The sequence below is a fragment of the Manacus candei genome, unplaced genomic scaffold (assembly GCF_025592945.1).
Source record: "Manacus candei isolate 608988 ecotype Guabito, Panama unplaced genomic scaffold, ASM2559294v1 h1tg000059l, whole genome shotgun sequence".
Lineage (NCBI taxonomy): Eukaryota > Metazoa > Chordata > Aves > Passeriformes > Pipridae > Manacus > Manacus candei.
Window position 1 is genome coordinate 713,956 of NW_026138107.1, and position 25,020 is coordinate 738,975.

The window sequence follows — 25,020 nt, forward strand, 5'->3', positions numbered from 1 at the left end:
GCTTTTAACTTTCAGATGTCGGGTTTCAAAAATAAGATATTTTTAGCACTTGCTATAGAAAGGAGCTTTTTTCTGATGCGATTGTGGCATTGTAAACCCCTATTGTTTAGGGAGTATTTGCGTAACGTGGTTTTGGTTTTTAGGGCTTACATTTAATTCTTTAAAATGAAGAACAATAGTGCATTTGGCATGTATATGGGAGCAGGCAGAATAAACAGCTCGGAGTGTTGCTGAATTGTTTGAGAACATTCGTCATCGAATTTTTTGATCCGTGGAACTGGGTTTTTTCCGTCACCAGATAGTGGTTAGTGTTTGTGTGCTGTTCAGTTTGCTTGCAGCACTTCTGAACTGGGAGAGTGAGGAGAAAAAGATTCAGAACGTCTGAATTCCAAGCTTCAAAAAAATTCTGTGGAACAGTACTTTAGTCCTCAAGTAACTCTTCACTCAGCACATATAGAATATTTCTAAATATTCAGATAAATGAAAATTCAAGAGCTCATTAGTGATTTGGATTGGGAGAAATCCAAGTCTTATCCCTTTTTCCTGTCATATAACTCAATCTGACCTTCCTCTGCTGATGTCCTCAGTCTGTCTCCCACTCTCTGTCCATGACCCTGTTTTTAAGGCTTCCATCTCTTTCTCTGTATCGTGGCATCAGTCTGAGCTCATCTTGTACGCTTGGTATTGAGATTCCCTTTCCTCTAAGATTTTTTGCTCCTTTCTACCATTGCTATGACACTGTAAATAGAAATTTATTGCACCTCTAGGCTGGTTTCACCCTCCTTTGTAAAAGAGATCTATGATTCTGTAGTGGTGCTTAACTTTCTGTTGCAGTAACTTTTTTTTCTTCTGAAATCTTTTGGTTGGAAAAGACATTTAAGCTTGAGTCTGAACATTCCCCCAGCATTGCCAAGGCCACCACTAGCCCATGTCCCCAAGTGCCACATCCACAGGGCTTTTCAATCCCTCCAGGAATGGGGACTCCAACACTGCCTGTGCAGGACAGCCCGTTCCATGGAGAAATTTTCCCTAATATCCAGTCTAAGCCTCCCCTGGTATAACTTGAGGCCATTTTTCCTTGTCCTATCCCTTGTTCCCTGGGAGCAGAGCCCGACTCTCCCCCAGCTTCCCCCTCCTGTCAGGGAGTTGCAGAGCCAGAAGGTCCCCCCTGAGCCTCCTTTTCCCCAGGATGAGCCCCCCCAGCTCCCTCAGCCCCTCCTGCTGCTCCAGACCCTTCCCCAGCTCCGTTCCCTTCCCTGCACACGCTCCAGCCCCTCAATGTCTCTCCTGTTGTGAGAAGCCATATTTTAGTTAAAACTGAAGTCAGTTGCTTTTCCAGCAGCTTTGATGCACTATGGGCAGCTGTTTGCTGTGTGCTGGTCAGCACACAGGGTGAGATCCTTCACACTTAAGGAGCAGGTTGGATTCTTTGCTGCTCCATATATGCCTTTCAAGTTTGGCTGGATTAAATCTCTGCAAGTTGGTCTTGCGTCCAATTTTTTGAAAGGTAAAGAAAAATCTAATCAAAATGCCTTTTCTCTTTATGTGCCACTCCTGTAACGACTCTGCCATTTGCACGTAACGTTTTGTAGAATCGTAGAACATCCTAGTTTGGAAAGGACCCACAGGGATCATCCAGTCCAACCCCTGGCCCTGCACAGAACACCCCAACAATCCCACCCTCTCCCTGAGTGTGTTGTCCAAACCCTCCTGGAGCTCTGTCAGCCTTGGTACTGTGCCCACTGCCCTGGGGAGCCTTTTCAGTGCCCAACCACCCTCTGGGGGAAGAACCTTCTCCTGAGATCCAACCTAAGCCTCTCCTGGCACAGCTCCAGCCACTGGCATTTCTTTATCGTTGATGTGTATCAATGATACCTGTCACCTTATATATCCTGTATGTTGAAAGTATTTAATTAGCTTTAGCAAGTGTTTAGTAGCTTTAGGTATTTAGACGGGCCAAGAATATATTCTTTTTTGGCCCTATTAAGAAAATTTATTTCAATTCAAATGTGAAGATTTTTCAGGCTGTTGAGACTTTCAGTTCATAGAGTGCATCCTGTGTTGCTTTTTTATCATTCAACTGTCTTAATAAAAAAAAAAAAAATCCCATGTGGTACAAAGTCATATGAATGACATGTACAAGCCTGTTGCAACAGGGGTGCTATTGTGCTTTATTTGATTGCTAGTCTCATTGAAAAAAATTGACAATGTGTATTTTTCAATGCCAGTGATATCCTCCTTGGAATGAGTCTTGCAATCAGAGTTCCATTATTATGCTCGGGATAAACCGACATGTAATTTCCTTGGGGCATCCTATTTATTTTCTTAAAATAAAGCACACAGGTACCTTTCCTGTGCAAAGCTGTGCAAAGCTTTCAGAAAGCTCTGTTTTTTGGCAAATTCTAACTTTGTATTTCCTTTCAACTTTTAATTTTAATTCCCATATCTTTTTTTTTCCATTTTTTTTTTGTTATAAAACTTCCATTTTATACATTTATTTTCTGATGTGAGAAGTGGACTTTATGAGCTGTTTGGAGCTGATGTAAATCAGACTTTCTGAGGAACTTGTTAAATGAGTCTCCCTATTGGCTCCTTTTTTTTTTTTTTGGATCTACAGCCTTTGTGGAGTTGACTTTTTGAAAGCGTTAAGTTCATATATTACAGGTTTGAATTTTATTGTGTGTGCAAGTAGCACTTAATCAAATCACTGGTATTTAAGCAACTATTACTCTTTAGTCTGTAATAATTTTTTTTACTTATCGAAGTTCAGCGTTGTGACAAATTAAAAACAACTTCTCCATAGGGGGAGAAAAGAAACCAATGTTGTTTTTAATTCCTTAAAATCAGAAACATGAGACCTTGAGATTGTTGTTCCTTGTTGGCTGAGCTCATCGATGGTGTGATCTGTAACAGATCATATTATCCTGGAATGGTTTGCATTGGAAGGGACCTTGAGGATCATCTTGTTCCCACCCTCTACCATGGGCAGGGACACCTTCCTCTATCTTGGGGTGCTCCAAGCCCCATCCTACCAGGTCTTGTGCACTTCCAGGGATGGGGCAGCCACAGCTTCTCTGGCCAGCCTGTGCCAGGGCCTCACCACCCTCACAACCAAGAATTTCTTCCAAATGATGCCAAGCTGATAGTTCATAATCTTCATAACAGATGCCAGCTGTTATCTCATCTTGCTATTATTCCAGCATTTTATTTTGTTTGCTAAGCATTGGCCCTTAAGTACTTCTGTGAGTGAGGGATGGGTTGAGGTACCAAGACGTTTTCACTGCTCTGAACATGATTTTTTGTTATTATAAAATGTCCATGATGGGGAAGGTGAAAGGGCTGTAGAGCTCCACAGCCTGTCTGACAGTCAATGGAGAAGAAGGGATGAAAGAGGGGAATTATTCTGGTAAAAAAATCCGTATTCTTGTCAGCCTGTGCAGGCTGCCCTTGGTGACCACACAGTATATGTATTTTTCTATTCAATTTCAACTTGACTTTTACTGAGGCAAAAATAGAAGTCTGACTAGGACATGTGAGGCAAACTTGGGAAACAGTCTTAATTTCCACTTCTCCATGAACTGGCACTTTTACCTTGTTGTGGATAGGAGAACAGGCTTGTAGTAAAACATTTTTGCCTTTTTTAAGTTGCATTATTCATGCCTTAAAAGTCAAAATCAAGCCCAGTGTTTTACAGACACTGCAGATGTGACTTCTGCAAAATCAAGCACCTCCTGTAGAAGGCAGAATTTGTTTGATGGTGAAAGATATTTATGAGCTAAAGTACATACAAATGCCTTTCGATGATTGCAGCTAAGTCTGTACTGAGATTGTAAAAATTAATCTGATATTTATCAAGGTGTTTTTCAGAGTTGGAGGCAGAGGCGTAATAATAAGTGAATGACTTGGTGTCTAATTTTTGCACCATTTCAGGAGGCAACAGTACTTTGTGGGAGCTCCAGTTTCGTCTGTAAATCACATATTTGGCCTTATTTTTTTTCTGTTTAGCTGTAATGTTCCAGTTAAGTTTGCAGTTCTTTGTATTTTTATTATGAAAAATTTAGTATCAGAAATTCCTGCGTATGTGTCCCTGCCCTTCTGCTCTTCTAAGGGGTGGTCCTTTGAGAAGGATAGTGGATTTACGAAGAAAAGAATTTGTGTTGAGGGTTTTTTTTAACCTGAATATCTGTGTCCTGGGCAGTGGTCCCACAAAGAATTGTCTCAGCATGGTGTGAGGGACATGAGCTTGTGGCAGGAATGCAGAACTTTGCGAGGGGAAGCCCCTGTGCCAAAGACAATGTATAACAGCCCCTCACTGCTCCTTCGGAACTAGAGATCAGCCACCAAGGGCTTGCTTATGCCATAAACTCTAGTTTAGTTATAGTACACTTAATTAAAAAAAAAAAAAAAGTATTTAAGGAAGCAAAAATAGGATCTGAAGAAATAATCCTCTGTGCTTTTCCTTTACCCTTCTTTTTCTCAGTTCTCTACGTTTCTGCCAGAGAAAATAAATTTGCTTTTTGCTATTCCAATTCCATGTGGAATACCAGTGTATGTGCATTTTCCTCTTCACATATATTGAATAAATGCACTTTCCAAAATCTTGATCCCTCTTCTTTGTTTATATTTAAATTTCCTTTTGAGCCAGAAGCGCTTTATGTATTTTGGAGAAGAATCTACGAGTTGGAAATCCTTTTTATTCCAAATTCTTCCTCTTCGTGAAATTGTCTGTATCTTCAGAAGCATTCAGACATCAGATTTAACCTGTTCTTCCTGCACCCTCCCATAAAGCATCACCAGGGTGGTTTTAGCTGATTATTCTGTCTCCGCAGCACTAGATGGTGCTGATGACAGTATCTCTGAAATCCGAGCCTTCAAAAATTGGAAAAGTAGTGCTGCTGCTTCCAACCAAGGACAACAAGTTTGCACATCCAAATATACTGGATTGGGAAAAAACCACTTCAGACTGTGAATGCAATCACAGACTATGGGAGGCAAAAAAGGTGGAAAGCCACAGCTGTATCTAGTGGTGGAATTTACTGAGTTTGCTCTCAAGAGCTGAGATTTGAGCTTGAGAAGCGTAACTAATTTGTCATGGCAGTGAGAATTGTTGGAAGAGCCTTCTCCTGAGGCTCTTGACTAGCAACGTGGGGACGAGCACCAATACTCTGAGAAATCTACGCCTTGTGAAGATCTCATCAAAAAATGATACATTCTAAGTTTAAAAAATTCAGAGAACTACTTCAAAGTGCTGAGCATCATTTCCTGAGGCAGAAAAGCTTTCCAATTATGTGCCTCCAAGCAGTGAAACTGTCCTCCAATTCCAAGAAATAGAGGTTATCCAGAGTATAACAATGAGGGAGTTTTTTGCCACTTATAAGTGAATTTTGTTCGTAGAGCCCCAGACTGGTTTGGGTTGGAAGGGACCTCAAAGCTCATCTCCTTCTACCCCTTCCACTGCCCCAGGTTGCTCCAAGTCCTGTCCAGCCTGGCCTTGGACACTTCCAGGGATCCATGGGCAGCCACAGCTTCTCTGGGCAACCTGTGCCAGGGCCTCATCACCATCACCCTTATTCGTGCTTATTGGTCATAGCAGCCTTTCCACCCTCTAAGGACACACATAGTCATCCTAGGAAAGCCTGATAGGAGTCCTCTACTGGTCCAAAAAGAAGCCCAAGTAATGTTTTTAAACACAGAAAGTCTTAAAACATCTGAGCTATAACAAGATTAAATGGCCCCAAGTTGCACCAGGGGAAGTTCAGATTAGATATTTGGGAAAATTTCTCTGTGGGAAGGGTTGTCCTTTCACAGGCTGCCCAGGGTGGAGTCCCCATCCCTGGAGGGATTTAAAAGCCATGTGGATGTGACACTTGGGAACATGGGGGTTAGTGGTGGCCTTGGCAGTGCTGGGGGAATGGTTGGACTTGATGATCTTAGAAGCTCTTCTGCAATCAAAACAGCTCTAAGATTGGGATGGGGTTATCTGTGAGTTGAAAGCTGTGTTTGAGGTACACAGGGCTTTAGAGCAGTATCTGACTCCTTGGAGCTGCTGAGCACTGGCTGGTGGCCTTTGCCCGCTGCTGCTGCTTCCACCATTCTCCTCATATATCGGGTTATACCACCCTCTATGAGTGCCACTGCTGTACTTTTTTTCAAAATGCAAGAAAAATATGTTTATTTTTCCATATATGTGTGGACCTCTGATTTCACACATTACTTATAAGCACTAAGATAATCCTTTTTTCCTTAACTTAAGCTAAAATAAATTTGAAAATAGTATATGCTAGTAAATGCAGAAACTCAGTGTCCCAACACCCAAAGCTTTTGTCATGTGCTTGGATTTCTCCTGTCTAAGCAATTAGGTTATTACAATGAATAATACATGAGATGCTTAAGGATATATTGCAGTGTATTGCATGAGGTGCTGCACTTAAAATTTGCATTTTAGTGAACACACACTAGTTATGAACTAAAAATGCATGTATGCCATTCGTTCTGTTACAGTTTGACTTTTAAGAATTTAATCATGAACATAAAATGTTCTTCACAACATTTATTGTATAGAATATTTCTGATTCAAACTGCTGTTACTTACTAAGGTGTGAAATAAATAAATAAATCATATAACTATCATGCATTACATTCTAAAGATCTTGTGTATATAATAAAACATTTCTTCTGACTGAATGGTCAAACTATTTGAGGACATTATTGTGAAATTATTTTGATTTTTTTTTATCCTTTTTTTTTTCCAGTTTATTTTCTCTGTTGTCTAAAAAACACAACAAAGTGCTGGAACAAGCCACACAGTCCTTAAGAGGTTCCCTGGGTTCAAGCGACTCTCCGTGTCCTGATTATGTGAGTATCAAACTGAATGTCGCAGTGGGTGATTCAAAAACAAGTGGCACATTCCTAAATCTGCAAAGAATTCTCAAAGTGTGACAGCTGAGCAATCACCGACATCAAAATACAGGAACCTGTAGGGATGATGTCATGTCTGAGATGTCTTTAAAAAACGCAAGAATTACACTTAAAAATGGCAGAGCAAACCCACAGTGATTCAGAGCGAAGAAACTTACTGTCAACTCATGATTTTCAACCCATTTGTAATTCAAGAAATTTAAATGACACAGTCGAAAACATTATTTTTAAGAATGGGGCTTTGGCATCCACATTATGTTAAAATACCTAAAAATTATTGGAAACAATTCCCAGTGAGCCTTTGGGGGACTACTGTAGTCATGGGGCAAATTGGTATGTTGTGAGCACATGGATACTTACATTTCTCTTCAGTTTCCTGAGCCAATGCCCACAAATAGGCAACAATTTTGTAATTTAATTGCATGGCTTGTTGGAAAATCTCTAGTTTCAGTACAAGAAGGAGACGTCTTGCAAGGACTTGAATAATATCTTTGTGCTGGTGAAGTATCTTTGGTTTGTACTCATTTGAACTCTTGCTGCAATACTGTGCGAAGAAAAAAAAAAAAGACTTGATTTATCAGTTGTTTTGGATTTTTGAGGATGAAAATGTAACAACTGTTTTATTTTCAGGGTTAATACAAGGTCCGGGACATGCCTGCTTGAGACTTTACATATCATATTACTCTAGCATTAAGTATAAAAATACGTGAAGAAATAATTTGATATAATGGTTTGATGACTTAAATCTCATACAACTAACCAGGTTTCTTAACCTGCATCTTTTAGTTATCTCTGACACATACCCTACAAACTAGAGGCACTTTTTTATTCAGGGACGTGTGGGTTTGTAAAGCAGATTAATCACTTGCAGGATTTTCCTGTGTATTCCTGCTGCCTTACCATGCCCTAAGTCACGTGAAACTCCTAACAGCACCCGTGGTTTAGGCCCTCTGATTTCCCTCCTAGAAATTGCTCTCAGACCTTTAATTTTCGGAACTTGAAACATTTCAGCAAGAACACCCTCAAATTAGTCTGTGGTTGAAGAGCAGGAGGTCCCACTCCTGTTTGCCTTGTGAGGTGATACACAGGCTGGATAAAGCTCTTTCATCTGCATGGGCATGAACAACTAAAAGCCTCCAAGACTTTAGACCCCTTGGCCTTTTTCTGTCTTTTTTCCATGGGTTTACTTCTGAGGAATAGGAACCTCTTGTCAGGAAGATACTGATTTTATGAAGAAAGATCCTTACGTTTTCTTCCTAAAATACCATCCCCACTGTTCAGAGAAAAGCAAACAGCATGATACATACATGTGTTTGTATAAGAGCACATATACATAAATATATATATGTATGTTCATGCACACTTAGGCGTGTGAAGATATATATATATATATGTACATATATTTTGGGGCTGTGTAAGAATTTGGTGCTGAAAAATATTTTGTAGGTTTTATACTCTGGAGTACAGCCAAGAGGCTCAGACACTTCCCTGAATTTCTTGTCTCCTATGGTTGGTATGACGTAGGGGTAGAGGAAACAAAGAGCAGTTGGAAAGATTGGTGCAGGAGAGAGTGAAATAAGTTCATGGCCTGTGTTTTAAAAGGACAAGGTAAACTGTTGTGGAGGGCTTTCTGGTCTTTTTTTTTTTTCCCCCTCTCCAATTGCTCGTGTTCCCACTTAATCTGAGCCATAGTCAGTTGACTAAATGAAAGTTTGGGCCAGGTTTCATCACTTCAGCATATTCTGCTTCTGAAAGTTCATATTTATGTTGTCTGTAAGAATGAGGAAGATTGTAGGAACTGAGGTGGCTGAAATGTCTGAAATCCTGAAGCCCGTTGTACCTCTGTGTTTCTGATAAAGAAAGAGATGATTCCCATATTACCTGCTCTGCACAGGTTTCTGGAGAAGTCTCTGGAGAGACCTGAAAGCCCCTTCCAGAACTTAAAGGGACTCACTCCAAGAAAACTGGAAAGGAACTTTGGACAAGGGATGGAGGGACAGGAAAGGGGGAATGGCTTCAAATTCACAGAGAGCAGGGTTAGGTTAAGTATTGGGAAGAAATTCCTGGGTGTGAGGGTGGGGAGGCCCTGGCACAGGCTGACCAGAGAAGCTGTGGCTGCCCCTGAATCCCTGGAAGTGTCCAAGGCCAGGTTGGACGGGGTTTGGAGCAGCCTGGGCTAGTGGAAGTTGTCCCTGTCCATGGCAGGGAGTGGAATGAGATGAGCTTTAAGGTCCTTTCCACATTGTTCTTGTTGAGGTTTTTCTGGTCTTTAAAAAAGAAAAGAACAAGTAGTTTCATTTATTAAGACTGGACCAGTTTCCTCATCCTTTCCTGATAAACTCCTGTCATTGTGATGGGATTCAGGAGCAGGATGAAGAAGCCAGCAGGGAAGAGGGAACCACCCCCTGCCATTAAACCATTGCCTCAAAGACAGGATCCTTGGTCAGACTAATTCTCATGCTACTTTGTTTACTCATTATTTCATAAGTTTATTATTCATCATTTTCATAGTAGCACTGGCCTCTTTTGAAATACCACACTTTGATCCCATTGTCCTTGTCTCCAGGCTTGAAGAAATGGGAAAAATCCAGTGAAGTTTATCTTTATTGCTTTCTCGCATTCAATGAAAGCACATTTTCTAAAATTCTCAGCAAACAAGAAAACTGGTAATAAAATAATTGAGGATTTTTGCTTCTTTCAGTTCAAATCAAGACAAATTACTTAAGTAAACATATCAATGATTTTCTTGGTAATTTGATTACAGCCTAATGTAATTTATTAAATCAGAGGTACTTAACAGCACAACTGGAGACACGCTAACTTCCCTTGGGAAGTAGCACGTCAGACGTGTTGTTGGAGCTACCATCTACCCAAGTAATTGCTTTTTAAGGATTTCATGGCATTGCTTATGATTTTTGAGCCCTTCAGTGCTTGTTATACTACAGCTGGTAACGAGAGATTCTCCTTAACTCTTTCTGGGGAGAGAAGGGATGGAGAAGGAGGGACTAAGTTTTGAATTTTTGCAAGCTTTTGTCAGGGGTTCAGAATTTTCTTGCTGATATAAAAAAAATAAGAATTTTCTTAATGCAAAACATTGAGTAAAATAAAAATCAAATACAGGAATAGTTTTAGATTCAAATAGTTTGGCACATATTGTCACTTGAGTCCTACCTTCTAAATTTTGGTTTAAAAAAAAGATACATCGTTCTATCCAGATGAAGCTTAAATGTGTTAGGAAAAATTCTAAAAATAATCCCACTTAGTGCCAATATCTTCCATTATTTCATATATAGGACTATCATTTAAGCAGCACTTCGATGGTGGATGGAATTCATCGAGGGTAGAAGCAATGTATGTAATGTTAGATTTTCATATTTATAGATGTACTCCTGTCAGTACATGAAGAGCCATCTTTTAATCCCCTGTCCAAAATCTGTTGGTTTTTTTGGGTTAGCTAGCATAGAAATAAATGCATGTTGGCAATCCGAAGGGAAAAATATGAAAATCTGAATGTAGTGATCTCTGTGTGTGTATATATATAAAAATATATATTTTAATATCTATTTGTGTATATGAAGTCTGCAGTAGCAAAGCCTGGCTATACCAGGAGGGTTCCCAATCAGAGCTGACTTTTCCTGACTCCTTCCCAATCCAGTTAGACCTACCTGCTGTGCACAGCTGGTGTTACATGGAGGCCTGGAATTCTGCAAATGCTGATGAGTTTCTCTCTCATCTTGATAACCAGAATTAAGCTTTGCATTTGGGTGATGCAATTTCTATGTTTTTTTTTCTTTTCCCTCTCAGTTTGTGCTCCATAATGGGCCAAATGAATTCCAATATTTAGATTCTTCTTTGATTTTTCCCTGATTTATATGGTAAATAGAAAGCAGCTGTCTGTTTAACCATCTAACTCTTGAAACTCCTAGGCCCCTCGAGCGTCATCTGGAAGTAATGTAGCTTGTAAAACAAAGCTAAGAAGAAAAAGCAATGTTTGTTTTATGTGGGATGAATGACTTCAGTTGGGGTCCCTCTAATTCGGCCATTATGAGAGTTATTAAAAAGCAGTATTACAAAAGTGGTTTCAACAAAAAAGGAATATTTTTGGGGGGAAACTTGTATCTTGTTATTACAGTTGATTATATTCGAAGCTCCAAGTACTTCATAAATAGTCCTTCGTTTTAGTTTCTACAACAGAGAACCAACATAATCTCCCCTCTGCACATCAATGGATGTTAAAAGGTTCCCTGTTTCATTTACTCCCTGGGAAGAAATTGTCTTTTATAATTAAAGGCACCCTATTTATCTTGGAAATTGGGTATTGCTAAAGAGTAGGTGAAATCAGGTCTATGAACTGCAGTATTTGCTGCCTCTCAAACGTAATGAAACAGATCTAAAATCCATAAATGTTCTAGATTCAGTTACATGCAAAGAAGTTAACTATTTTTAGCTTATCCAGCCTTTAGCAAACAATTAATTCATTCACTATTGATGTGAACAATATTTGACCTTTAAATAAGCATTGTGATGTTTTGGGAGTTGGAACAAGATGATATTTAAGGTCCCTTCCAACCCAAACCACCCTGGGATTCTATGAATCATACAATCATTTGGAGTGGAAAAAGACCTCTAAGGTTGTTAGGTCCTATAATATCTTCTGTGCTTGCATATGTAATACTGCATTAGATATCCTGCAGCTCTATTTGTTGGGGTTTTTTTGTTATCTTAAGGAGAACAGTTTAGTGCAGAACTCTACCATCACACAGAGGTGTTTTCCTATAAACGTGTGCTGTCGTGAAGAAGTAGAAAGTCTTCCCTGTGATCATCTTATGACTCCAGTAATGATGCAGAAATGAAATTAAACCCACTTCCAAATAAACTGGTCAAGCATAATAGAGTTAGTGTGATGCAATTAACGTTGTTTAGCTGGTAGTCTGTAAAAATACTGCTTAGTGGTAACTGCTGAGAACACACAAAATATGTAAAATTGAATACACTGTTGGCAGAACGGGAAACTTTTACAAATTAAATCAAGACTCCTAATTGAGATATGTCCATATTTGTCGAATACGGGGGTGAGGAAAAAAAGCTAAGGTAGTTTTTTTTGTCATAATCTTTCTTTAAAACTCAGTAAAACTCCTACTTTTCACCCAAAGCACTGCCCAGGTCTCTTCAATATCCTTTTTGCCTCTATTTTCTTCCAATTTTATATGTTGCCTAGTAACTCTGTAGGTTTTTTTGATTGCATTGGCCAGGCATTGTTAATGGCCTAAAAAACCTTCGTTTTTGTGTGTCAATTTTTAGATCCTTTTGTTGTCTAGTGAAATAAACTTAAAATATGATTATACAAGAACATTTTTACTAGTGTGTTGTTTACTGAAAGCAGCATATGGCAAACCAATATAATGTTTTAGTGGGTTTTATATGGTAGGTGGATTCTAGCAATTTAAGTTGCATTTAGTGGGACCTTGTTTTACACTATTTTACCTTCTTTTTGATTACTCTGAGTTGATGGCTCATGAAGTAACATTTTCAATGTCAGGTTATTCTTGGGTTTGCCTGTCTCCAGTTTAGAGCAGGAGGCCTATAAATACATTTTCTAAATATTAGTCATACCCTCCTTCAGATGAATTATATTTTAAAGACTATTACTCCTACCTAATCCCCCTATTTTTGTATCGCCAAAAAATAGCTATTTCAGAATAGACTGAAATAACCAACCTAACCCAAATCTAAAGCGAGCTTTTGTATTGAGTAATAGCTGAATTCTGCAGTTCTGTCTGAATTCTTAATCAGTACTTTTCTTCAAATGAATTGGAAACTTTCCTGTGAAAATACTGCATAAATTATCCTTAAGCAAAAGAACTATCCTAATATCCTTGAGATGTTGATGGATTTCAGTCTATTTAAACTTCTCCATATTACTATGAAGTTCTAATAGTTATTTGCAGTGGGTCTTTGCATTATTGTGTCTTAAATGATACACTGGCTGTGGTTGAAGAATTTTTGAGCAAATATACTGAAGAACATGAAGATGATGTTCTTCAAAAAGGTGATGTTCTTTCATCACTCAGGAGTTCCACAGAAGTGTCATTGGTGTCTGGTATTTGTGTTATATAGGTGTTGTTAAGCCTTATTTCACTTGAAAATTCTCAATATTTTGGAAAATAAGGATGAAAATTACTTTTTTTTTAAAAAAGAACATTTTGTGTGGCAGCAGCATCTCATGACCATCTGATTGAAAATCTTTAATTCTTCAGATCTATGAAACGAGAACAAATTGGAAGAAGTAGAACTGTAGACAGTAGCAATACAAACACCAGCTGAAGTAATTTTAAAAACCTACTGTTGTGCATGTTAGACACATTTGAAGCAAGCCAAACATGAGCTTTGTAATTTTTTACTTATTAAAGGAGGAAAATTGCTTTTCCTCCTTTAATAGTTCTAGAGGTTTAGGGCATTGTCATTATTTTGCAGGAGAGGGTATAAATTATGGCATTTGTTTGCATTTTTGAACTCAAAGGACGTGCTTTTGATAAGGCTACTCAAATGAACATCCTTAGAAGATGATTAAGCTAAAGAAGTTGCGAGAACTTGTGTTAGAAATGCATGAGATCTTGGGGTTCCTTCACATCTCCATATATTGAGCAGTGGAATTTTGTACGCTGATTTTTCTCCTGCACAGCTAATTGAGCTGCGTTGGAGGGAACTGGAAGCCTGATGGAATACTGGGATTCTAGAAGGGTCTGAGGCATAGCTATACATAGAAAATGTGATGCATTGATAAGAGAAAGCACTCACAAGCCTGTCTATAAACACAGTGTATTACTGCCATGAAGCCAAGTGCCGTGAAGCTCAGTTCAGACAAATGACAAATTTTGAAGTGCCTGAGTGAAAAAAAGGGACAGTACTGATCTCCAAGGCGTCCTTCTTACTTGGTTTGGCCTTTAGATGTTGTTTGTGCTGCCTCCCGCACGGGAGTGGGTTGTTCAGGGCTTCTCGGAAGTCGATTGTTCTGGATGGTTCATCCTCGTCATAGCTCCACCAGACAAACAGAACAGCCTAATGCAGTAGCTCTCCAAAGAGCAGGATTTATTTCTGTAACAGCAATGTATTTCAACAATGCAGGAAAACAATTTCTAGTGTTCCTAAAGCAAGGTTTTGATTGAAAAATGCAGTGCTTCAAAACCATAAATATGTGACCATATGTTATGAACATCTCAGTAATTGCTTTTTTAAACATGCAGCCATGTAGACTAATGGAAATGGATGTGGAAGGAAGTCTGTACAGAACCTTTTAGGCTATTTGGTACTAAATACCTAATTGGAATTGGAATTTTTATTTTTGCACTGCTTTGTGAGGCAGTGATGGAACATGTTGTACCTTCCATTTCCATCTTTTTCTCTTCATACTTTACAGGGACAGTTACGGACAAACTGGTGAGTTTTTTAAACAGTTCTGGTTGTTGATTATAAAGAGCAATCCATTTCTATCAAAGAGTAGTAAGGAGTTATTTTAAAAGGAAACATAACAAAGTTCTTTAGATTCTTTCACTGCAGTTATCTGTGATTTGGAATTGGAAAGAAAGAGAGAGAATATAATAGAAATGAAGGTAAACCAAGACTCAGTGATTTTGAGAGACATGATAAGAGACATCAACTCACAGTTTATATTTTGCAGAGGTATTATCCCCCTGAACAGCATTTCCCACTGTCTCGCTGAGGGCAATTCTCCCACTAATGGCTGTTGTTAATATTACCTATAATGTTATGCAACTGCTGTTAATTGGCAGTGTGGGTGGCCAGGAGACTGAAATGATGGGATGAAGGAAAGGGGAATATTTTAAAGGGTATGAGTCAAGCAAGATTGAAAGACAGTCTTGGTATGAAGTGAATAAGAGAGAGGTTTGGAGAAGAATAATTATTAATATAGGCAGAAATTCAAAACCAAAAGTGGGTTTTGAAAAAGCGTTGGTTCCTCTGTGCTGCTCATATGAAGTATCACATGCAGCAAAATAAGCCACTTGCTGAAAACTGATTTCCTCATCACCTGGCCTTAAAAGCAGCATTAAAGAAATGTATAAGGGAGTATTTTCATTTTGTTTATCCCTACTGACAGTGGTAGTTGCTTGTTCTCTGTAAAATTTCTTGTGGGAAACTGTTACGGCCCAATGGGGAAATAAGGGACGCTTACTCAGGGTTTGTTGTAGGTATGTAGGTGGATGAGCAAGTAAGTAAACCCTTTATTAACATGGCTTCCCCTTTATATAGGGGAAGAAAGGAACATTCTGGAACTGGGGGTGTGAACATGACATTTAGGGAAAGAGAAGGAGGGAACTTGCCTTAATAGGGAGAATAAGGAGGGGTTACATCTCTATAAGGGTTAAAGGGGAGAGGCATAACCTTGTATGGAACATCTGCACTGCGGCAGCTACACAGAACATGGGGATAAAAGGAATAAACAATGTGAGGGGATTTTCCATAAAAATACGGGAGTACAAAGTAGGAAAATATAACAAACATCAAAACCCGTGCATTCATGCAATAGTCCATTGTATTTGCTGAAAGTCCCTTATGTTCAAACTTCATCTTCCTCTTCTATGGATTTTTGTAATGCTTTCTTCCATCTCTAGTACTGTTCTTCTTCGTGGTCCAACTCCCACATCTCCGCCTGTTTTGTTTTCTAAAAAGAACGCTGAGGAAACATTCTTGATAATAAATCTTTTGACATAAGCAAAAAGGCAAAGTAGGATTAACAAAGTTATAACTAGAGAAAACAGAATTGAAAAACAAATTATAATTATTTGTTTGAGCCAATTGGGGGTGTTTGGAAGTTGAAACCAATCAAAAAGATCATTGGAGCTATACTTGGGAGATGCATGTATCTCTTTTGTTAAGTTTCTTAACTCGGAGATGCTACTACTAATTGACTGAGAATGATCAAAAAAATTGAGACAATGCATTCCTTTGAATTCTTGGCAACCATGACCATGAGCAAGTAGTAGAAAGTCTATGGCTGCTCTGTTTTGTGAGGTAACTTCTTTTAATTTTTGGGTGTCGGCTAAGAGGCCTTCGATGGCTGTGCTGGTGGCGTTGGCCTCCTTGGCCAACCAGCAACCCCATGTGTGTCAGAAGTGACAACGCATGTGCAGTTCTGATCCCTGGTAGAATGAAGTTACTCCAGAAATTTTTCATTCTTGACCAAATATAGATATTAGGGTCACAGTCTTCTGTAAATGGTAGGTTTTCTGTAAACGGAAAGAGACCTGGATGGGGCAGCATATAGCCTGAGGAAAGAATGGTCAGGCTCATTGTGGTTTGTTTTTTTCTTAGTACTTTTGAAATAGAAGTAGGAAATGGAATACCTTTGGGGAATCTCCAGTCAAATTTTTGTGGAGCTTTAGTGGTGGGCAGCACCTTATATGCAATAAATGATCTTTTAATTTTTGGTGGCTGAATTTAAGTAGATGGTTTCTGACTTGGGAGAAAGTTTTTCCCTGGATTAAATAATGCCAATTTCCAAACTGAAAAAGGCTCTCCTACCAGGTGGGAAGGAACTCCTGCCCAGGCTCTTTCTCCACAGATCAGAAAATTGCCTTGTGGAAAAGCCATTGGTTTAGCAATTGTTTCTGTAACAATCTTTTTAGTTTTTTTTTCCATTGCAGCAAATAGAAGTATTGGTATATGTGTTTTTTCTAGGTGTTACATTTTGTGTAATTTTTCACGTAGTGGTGATTTTTTCAAACACAAGGCAATGATTAGTCTTGATTGAACCTAAGAGGTTTCTCTCTTGAGGTTCAATATCAGTGAACGAATGACTACGTAGAAATTCGTTAAACTCTTGTTCTGAGGGCATACCCACTAAACAATTTTTAAACAACTTTTTCAAATTTGAAATAGATAAACATGAAGTATCTGACCCGGTTTTATTTGCCAACTTCACCCAAATGTTTTCTTCTGTTTAGTGGGTCCAGGAAGGAAGGGTAGTTGACTGTATTCGATGGCAGACCATGAATCCATAGGCAATGATGAGGATGGAGGTGATGAAGAAATGGTGATATGGCTTGGTCCATCTTGATGGAATCCACATGGGACCTTTATCTGTTAAGACACAGGCGTGTCCTCTCCCCCATATAATTAGAGGGAAAGGACCCACCTATTCACCTGTGATTGATCAAAAGCAAAAATAGATAATTTTTGCTTTTGATGTTTGGGGACTGTCTCAAGAGAGAAAGTGTTTCTGTACTGGAGTGATTTCATTTTCTATTCGATTTAAAAAATTTAAAACACACATGACTTTCTGGAGTTGTTCTTGGGGAGTTAGTCCCATACTCCCCCTTTTTTGTTTTATTAGCATGTTTTTAATTGTTTGGTGCGCGCGCTCTACAGTTGCCTGTCCTGTAGGGTTATGAGGAATGCCTGTCTTGTGTTCGATGCCCCACAGTGCTAGGAACTCTTGTGTTGTTTTTGAGATGTATGCGGGGTCATTATCTGTTTTACACTCCCGTGTGTGTAAATGCTGTCATAAGGTGTTTTTTCACGTCTTTACTCTTTTCACTAGAATGTATGGTTGCCACAATGTATTTTGAAAATGTTTCAATCAAAACATGTACGTACTTTAATTTACCAAATGAAGAAACATGAGTTATATCACTTTGCCAAATTTGGAGGGGTTCCCACCCTTGGGGATTAATTCCTTCTCGTTTTAGTGGAGATACTAATTGACAATCTAGACAATGTTTGTATTATTGTTTTTGCTTGATTTTGGGTTATACCGAATTGTTTTTGCAACGATTTTGCATTCTGGTGAAAAAATTCAGGTGACAGTTTGGCTTGCTCCAAGCACTGTGGGATAACTGTCAAACCTCCTGGTTGGTCTGTGAGGCAATTCCCTTCCACTACAGGACCAGGCAAGGAGGTGCGTTATGAAAAATGGGAAGTTGGGATTCTGAATAAGAACTAACAATTGTTTAAATAAGTTAAATAAGGTTTGATTGTTTATATCACATAAGTAAGAATTTTCAACCCTTTGTACAATCCCAACAACATATTGGGAGTTGGAGACTATGTTTATACTTCAGGATGAAAGCAAGGTCAGGGCACAAACAACTGCAGACAACTCATTTGAGGAGGACCTTTCACTTTGGATGTCTTGATGCCAGTTATCCTTTTCTTTCCAAATCATTACCGCATTTCTAGCTCTCCCTGATCCATCTGTAAATACTGTTTTCTTACCTTTTATTGGAGTTTTTGATAAATTTGATTCAATTGAAGTGGAATTTGGTTTAATCTCTGAACAAAGTTGCAAGCAGGAAGGTGAATTTTAATTTCTCTTGTAAAATTTGACATGGCAATTTGACAGTCGTGGCTCGTTGTCTGCAGCTTTTCAAGCTGCTTGGAGGTCAGGGGCAGATACACTGTCTGTGGATCTGTGCCTGAGAGCTCCCAGCACCTTGTCTTGCCTTTGAAACATAATTGACTCAACATTTCTGGAGAGGTTACTAGTGTTTTACAAAATTGATGAGATAGAAACAACCATTCCCATACACAAAATTCAGTTCCTTGATGGTAAAACTGTCCCAGCAGCCCAAATGGTTGCATTTGACCTTTTAAGATTATTAATACAGGAGGTTCACTTTCTCGCTTTCTGTGTCCTTGTTGATCATCTAACTTTTGTTCTACTACTCTCAAGGCTTGTGTGGCTTCTGGGGTGAGAGTTCTGGTAGAGGTAAGATCTGGATTTCCTTTTAGAAGAGAGAAAAGAGGATGTAATTCATCTGTGGTTATACCTAACACGGAACAGACCCAGTTGATCTGACCTAAAAGCTTTTGCAAGTCATTTAGAGTAGAAATCTTTGTGTTAATAGTTACTTGTTGTGTTAATAGTTACTTGTTACCCCCAATAGTTACTGGTGTGATGGAGGATTCTGTGATTTTTCCATCCTAGGTATTTCCAGGGAGATTCTCACTGTGTTTTGTCTTCTGAAATTTGCAAGTCATGTGTTTTTAGGGTGTTAACTGTTGTTTGTAAAACTTCCTGCACCACAGAGTAATTTTGATCACAAATTAATATATCATCCATGTAATGGAACAAAATGGTTTAAGGGTACCTTTTTTTGATCAAAGACAAAATATCTGCAACGTACTGCTGACACAGAGTTGGGGAATTTCTCATTCCTTGTGGGAGAACTCTCCACTGGTAACTCTGGCGTGGTTCAGCAATGTTCGTTGAGGGAACTGAAAAAGCAAACTTCAAACAATCTTTAGGGTTAAGTCAGATATGAAAAAAGCAATCTTTAATGTGGATTATAACTAAGGGCCATTTTTCTGGCAATATTGCAGGCGATGGCATGCCTGGTTTCAGTGCTCCCATCGGCTCTATGACCTCGTTGATCTTCCTAAGATCTTGTAAAAGTCTTCACTGTCCTGAAGACTTTTTTATAACAAAAACTGGTGAGTTCCAAGCACTAGCAGAAGGTTCAATATGATTTTTGTTTAAGTGTTCTTCTACTAATTGATAAAGGATGCTCAGCTTTACTCCTTTTAATGGCCACTGGTCTACCCATATTGGTTTTTCTGATTTCCACTGTAGATGGGGTAGCTGCTACGTGCCAGTGGCCGCTATTATAAATTTGATGAAATTAAGACTCCCCACTGAAATAAAACATCCCTTCCCCAAAGAGTCAGACGTAACTGCAAAACAAAAGGTTGGACAGTTGCTGTCCTCTCTTCCGATCCGGTAATTGTCAAGATGTTTGCACTCTGATTGGGTGATTGGGAACCACCTACCCCATTGATGTGAATGAATGATGAGGTCAGCGTCCAGTGTCAAGGCCAGTCTTCTTCTGCTATAATTGTAACATCAGGTCCTGTGTCTGTTAATCCGACAGTGGAAACTGTTTGACCTACTACAGGAGAATAGACAGAACAAGTTATTATCGGTCTTTCACTATTAATTGATTGTGCCCAGTTCACTTCTAAGGGTTCTTCAGTTGAAAATTTGGATAGTTGAGACAAAGACAGTAAATGCGCTATTGGTGATTCATCTGAAACTGCCACTGGTGAAAAAGCGACATTTACTTTAATGTTTAAGGAATTAGTCTTTAAATTCTTTACTACTTGTGGTACAATTATGATGCCTTTTTTGGCTGCTGAAGCAGAGTTTGTCAAAAGGTATGTGTCTTCAACGAAAACTTCTTTTGATGGTGCTACAGGAATTTTATGAAAATCACTGTTTTAAATTGTTGATGGTATAATAGGAGATAAATCTATCCACTGTAGGATTACATTTCTGTGTCTTCCGGTGCTGAGGGTAGTGTTTGGCAGTGCTAACAGTTCGGGAGAGTCTTTTGTGTCTGTGCACTCCCTCTGGCGCTCTTCACCCCGTTTCCCTGTACTGGCCCTTTCCTGTTTTGTGGTGGTGTTTTAGGTGGTAAAGGTCTTCCTGAAATGTCGTATTTAGATCTACAAGTGTGAGTCCAATGTCTGCCCTTCCCGCAATTCTTGCATGGGTAAGGTGGAAGAGGAGGAGGCAGAGTTTTAATTTTTGGACAAGCCTTTTTTAAGTGACCGCTTTCTCCGCAATTAAAACATTTTTGTGGCTCTTTCATTGCTGTTGCAAGTAATTTCGTTTTATGGTTATGTGAGCCAACATGACGACATGCCTCTACCATTTCCATTAACGTAGGATTTTTTAAATGTTTTAGTATTTCTCGGCAATCTTCATTAGCTTTTTCAACAGCTAATTTTTGAAATAGGGCTTCTTGGGCTTCCTTATGAGAAATTTGTCTTGAAATTGCCTCTCTCAATCTGGTAGCAAATTCAAAAAATGGTTCTTTCACTCCTTGGTGAATGGTGGTGAATGATTGACTAGGAGTGGAGGCATCAGCTACTGATTTAATTGCAACTAAGGCAAAATTTTTTGTGCGGTCTAGTTCTTCGATGTTGATTCTCGCTTGTTGGTTATTTGAGGCATATGGCCCTTCGCCGTAAAGGCGATTAATGGTATCATTAACAGATATTCTTCTGTATGCCAAAGTCTCATCAACATATTTCCTTATCGAGGCTTTCCATTCGTTCTCAAACATGTAATACTGCATGGTGGTAAGGATTGCTTTTGTTAATGTTCTTATGTCATTTGGTGTTAACGTATACGCATAAAATAATGATTCTAATAATCCTATCGTGAATGGCGCATTAAGTCCGTATTCATGTATTGCCTTTTTTATATCTTTGAGAACAGGGTATGAAAGCGGTTGCCATGTTGGTGGGTGACCCTCTTCTGTGTAAACAGGAAAAGCTTTTATAAATTCTAGGTCGCCTGCTTCCTCCGCTTGTTTGCGTGGAATGGCCCATCTACTGTTGGGGTTTGTTGGATCTGTGTCTGATAGTGTATCATGGATGGCACCATCTTTCCGGAAGTTTACACCGGAAGTATCATGGGCGCTGCCATTTTGATGACTCCCTTCACCTTCTAATTTCCAGGGTGATGATGTCATTATAGGGTTAGAGGATATGGACATGTCTTGTGTGTTGTTATGTTCTGGCGTTGCTAAGGTGCTAGTTGTTATGTCGCCATTTTGTAAGTTAGTTTTCCAGCCCATTGCCGCAACGCCATCTTGAGGGTTACTTTTTGCGCCATTTTGGTCACCACCCCTTTGCTTGCCATCTTGGATTTCTGTGAAGTTCCCACCTTTCTTTGAGGAGACAGGAGAGCTACCATTTTGAGGCATTGAATCTCTCCAAGGACTTTTTTGTCTTGTCTTTCTCTGTTGTTTTACTATGAGTAAAATCGTTCGCCAGGCTATTAGCGATTTAATTGCAAGTTTGTCTCCCCTATCGCTTGCTTTCCACAATTTTTCTCCAATTTTGTCCCATTCCTCATAATTTAGAATTTCAGAGACTGATTCTTTTCTTTTTTCTATCCATTTGGCTAGTGACTTTAGCGAATTTTTATCATAAGTATGGCCATGTTGATCAATTAATGTTTTTAAATTGTGGTATACTTCATTTTCGCTCCTTGATAGCTGAGCTCCCATGATTAAATTTTTGATTGGAATGGGTAGAGGAAATCACAGGAAAAGATGTGTTGCCCGCAGCTGCTCACCTCTTTCTTTTTGGGTGCGTGGATCAGCCCGCTCGTAGCGCGTGTCCGCCGTTCAGCTGGGAGAGGCCGTCGGAGTACGCCTCTCACCTCTCTCTCCGGCAATACTCGTGCCTTGGTGGGCAGGCGAGTTCCTTCAGTGTGAAGGACCTACAAAACCTGCCTCACGCCTTGGGTGCCGTTTGTTACGGCCCAGCGGGGAAATAAGGGACGCTTACTCAGGGTTCGTTGTAGGTATGTAGGTGGATGAGCAAGTAAGTAAGCCCTTTATTAACATGGCTACCCCTTTATATAGGGGAAGAAAGGAACATTCTGGAACCGGGGGTGTGAACATGACATTTAGGGAAAGAGAAGGAGGGAACTCACCTTAGCAGGGAGAATAAGGAGGGGTTACATCTCTATAAGGGTTAAAGGGGAGAGGCATAACCTTGTATGGAACATTTGCGTTGCGGCAGCTACACAACCAATCAGAACATGGGGATAAAAGGAATAAACAACGTGAGGGGATTTTTCATAAAAGTGTGGGAGTACAAAGTGGGAAAATGTAACAAACATCAAAAACCACTCATTCCATTGTATTTGCTGAAAGTCCCTTATGTTCAAACTTCATCTTCCTCTTCCATGGATTCTTGTAATGCTTTCTTCCATCTCTGATACTGTTCTTCTTCGTGGTCCTCAACTCTCACAGGAAACCTCTCAAAACATGTGAAGAGTGTATTTAGAAGAAATAGAAATTTGTAAGAATCTCTCTTACTCATGTTTATTGCATTGTATAGAGACACCCTAATGTGTTTCACGGGTGCAATTGGAAAGATAAACTTTTAATTCTCTTACATGTAACCAGCAATTTCTTTGAAATGTTTCATTTTTTTGTGGATCAGGAACTAAGCGAATTACAGGAATACACTGCACATTTTGTATGCTGGATCAGTTTTTATAAATTGGAGTTATTCCACAGAATTGGTTAATTACAGAAATAATAACACAGAATTTGGACAAAAAGTAGCAATTCTTAACAAGGTCTCAGTTAGATACAGAGGGCTGGGGGTGTTCAGCTGGAGAAAAGAAGGCTGCAGGGGGACCTGAGAGCCCCTTCCAGTGCCTAAAGGGGCTCCAGGAGAGCTGGAGAGGGACTTGGGACAAGGGATGGAGGGACAGCACAAGGGGGAATGGCTTCCCACTGCCAGAGGGCAGGGTTAGATGGGCTATTGGGAAGGAATCAGTGTCTGTGAGGGTGATGAGGCCCTGGCAGAGGTTTCCCTGAGAAGCTGTGTCTACCTCTGAATCCCTGGAAGTGTCCAAGACCAGGCTGGACAGAGCTTGGAGCAACCTGGGACGATGCTTTCAGTTGATGTCTGGCTTCCTAGGGTTTAACTACAGCAACAGCAGGAGAAGGTTTGGAATAACACATATGAAAAATACTCTTTTTTTTTCTTTCTTAATTTATGCCAACTTAAATTTTTCTCATGTTTTAGGGGAAAATAAGGGGGAAAGACATTTTAAAAACACAAAACAAAGACTCAAAACAGAAAAACATAACAAAACAAAATAGAAAACCAAACCAAGAAGCTGATAGTCATACTCTACATCTGTTTTCTACCAGTGAAATACCAAATATAAAGCCATGTCAGGAAAGTATCTTTTAAAACATTCATGAGAAAATTCTCTAATATATTTCTGGTATTTAATACTCCTGTACTTCTTGTCCCCAGCACTGTTGGGAGATGTCTGATTGCCTTCGTCTGAAACAAAGCTGGGACAATTAAGATACCTTTTCTTCTTAAAATTGTCTTTCAGATATGTTTCTGGAATGTGGTGGAGCTCTTCCACAGATGCTCTTGTACTTATTTAGGCTGGAGCCCAAGCTGTGTCCTGCTACTGAATATACGACATTTTCATCAAATACACTGTGTTCTGATCCATTTTTGTTGCCATCAAGCTGGTACAATGTGTACAGAGCCTGTTCCACTCCATCATTTATGTGTGTACTAACCCAAACTCTTGACCTCAAAGATAATGTTTGCTAATAACAAAAAACAACCGTCCTGTTCTAGAGAAAATAGGATTTATTGTAACATTGCACGTTCAATTTGTTTTGTTCACTGCAATCAGAATCATTATCTCAAGTGTATCTCCTCTCCCTAAATAAACTGGGAAAATGGATGTTGCAGTTCCTAAAAGCGAGTCTTTCAGCCATTCACCAGCAACTAATCTGTGGCACTTGCAGAGAAATGAGATGTTTACTCAGTGCAGCCACAAAAGAGTTACCAGAACAAATAATGATAAGTTTTCCCATTCTCACACTGATCTTTTAGATTTTGATATATCAAGTCAATAGGAAGAGTCATGTTACATTCCTATGGAAAAAGGCTTCATGGACTTTTTCTGAAATATAAAATCATTTTTCTGCAAAAAATTAGCCATCTGACCTTGTGGTAGACTATGTTATTTAAAATTCATTAGAAAACTTAGTGTAGACTATAGGTAAACAATCATAATCATGTACAAGATTTTGCTGAGGAAGAGTCGACTGACTCCAGATGGATATACAACATACCCAGGTGCTTCTCTGCCTTTCAGCAGTAATCTTTCATCTTGTCCCTGTCTGTCACTGCTGCACTTGATGAACCAGGCTGCACAAAATTAAATTTGGTCCCAAAATAGATGAGGCTTCATAAATATTCCAGGAAATTTTATTTAGCTGGATAATGCAGTTTTTACGTATTTCTATCAAGAGTGTTTTGCTTCAACATTTGACAAAATGTCATCTGTTGCTTATGGTTCATTTGGGAACACGTGCCTATGTACACAGACTTCCACAATTATTTCATGTGAGTTTTGAGTTTTCCAAATCTCAGTTAAAGGATTGGGTTTTGGCCTTCAGGCTACAGCTGCTTTGTGCTTCCAGAGCATTGAGCAGGAAGCAGAGCAGTGGTCATCCGCCTGTGTTTTTCAGAACTGATACAGCGTCCTTGTGTCCAAGTGTCCTTGAAAAGTAAGAT

The 25,020-nt window shown here is 39.3% G+C and overlaps 1 protein-coding gene across 3 annotated transcripts in view; it reads left to right on the forward strand.

Moving 5' to 3' along the window:
- DYM (dymeclin) overlaps nucleotides 1-25,020 on the forward strand; it is a 213,578-nt gene that overhangs the window by 133,228 nt on the left and 55,330 nt on the right. For all 3 annotated transcript variants that reach the window (XM_051803671.1, XM_051803670.1, XM_051803672.1), the window contains one exon: nucleotides 6,753-6,855. In XM_051803671.1, the coding sequence (XP_051659631.1) occupies nucleotides 6,753-6,855 (103 nt within the window). The remainder of the gene's footprint in view (nucleotides 1-6,752; nucleotides 6,856-25,020) is intronic.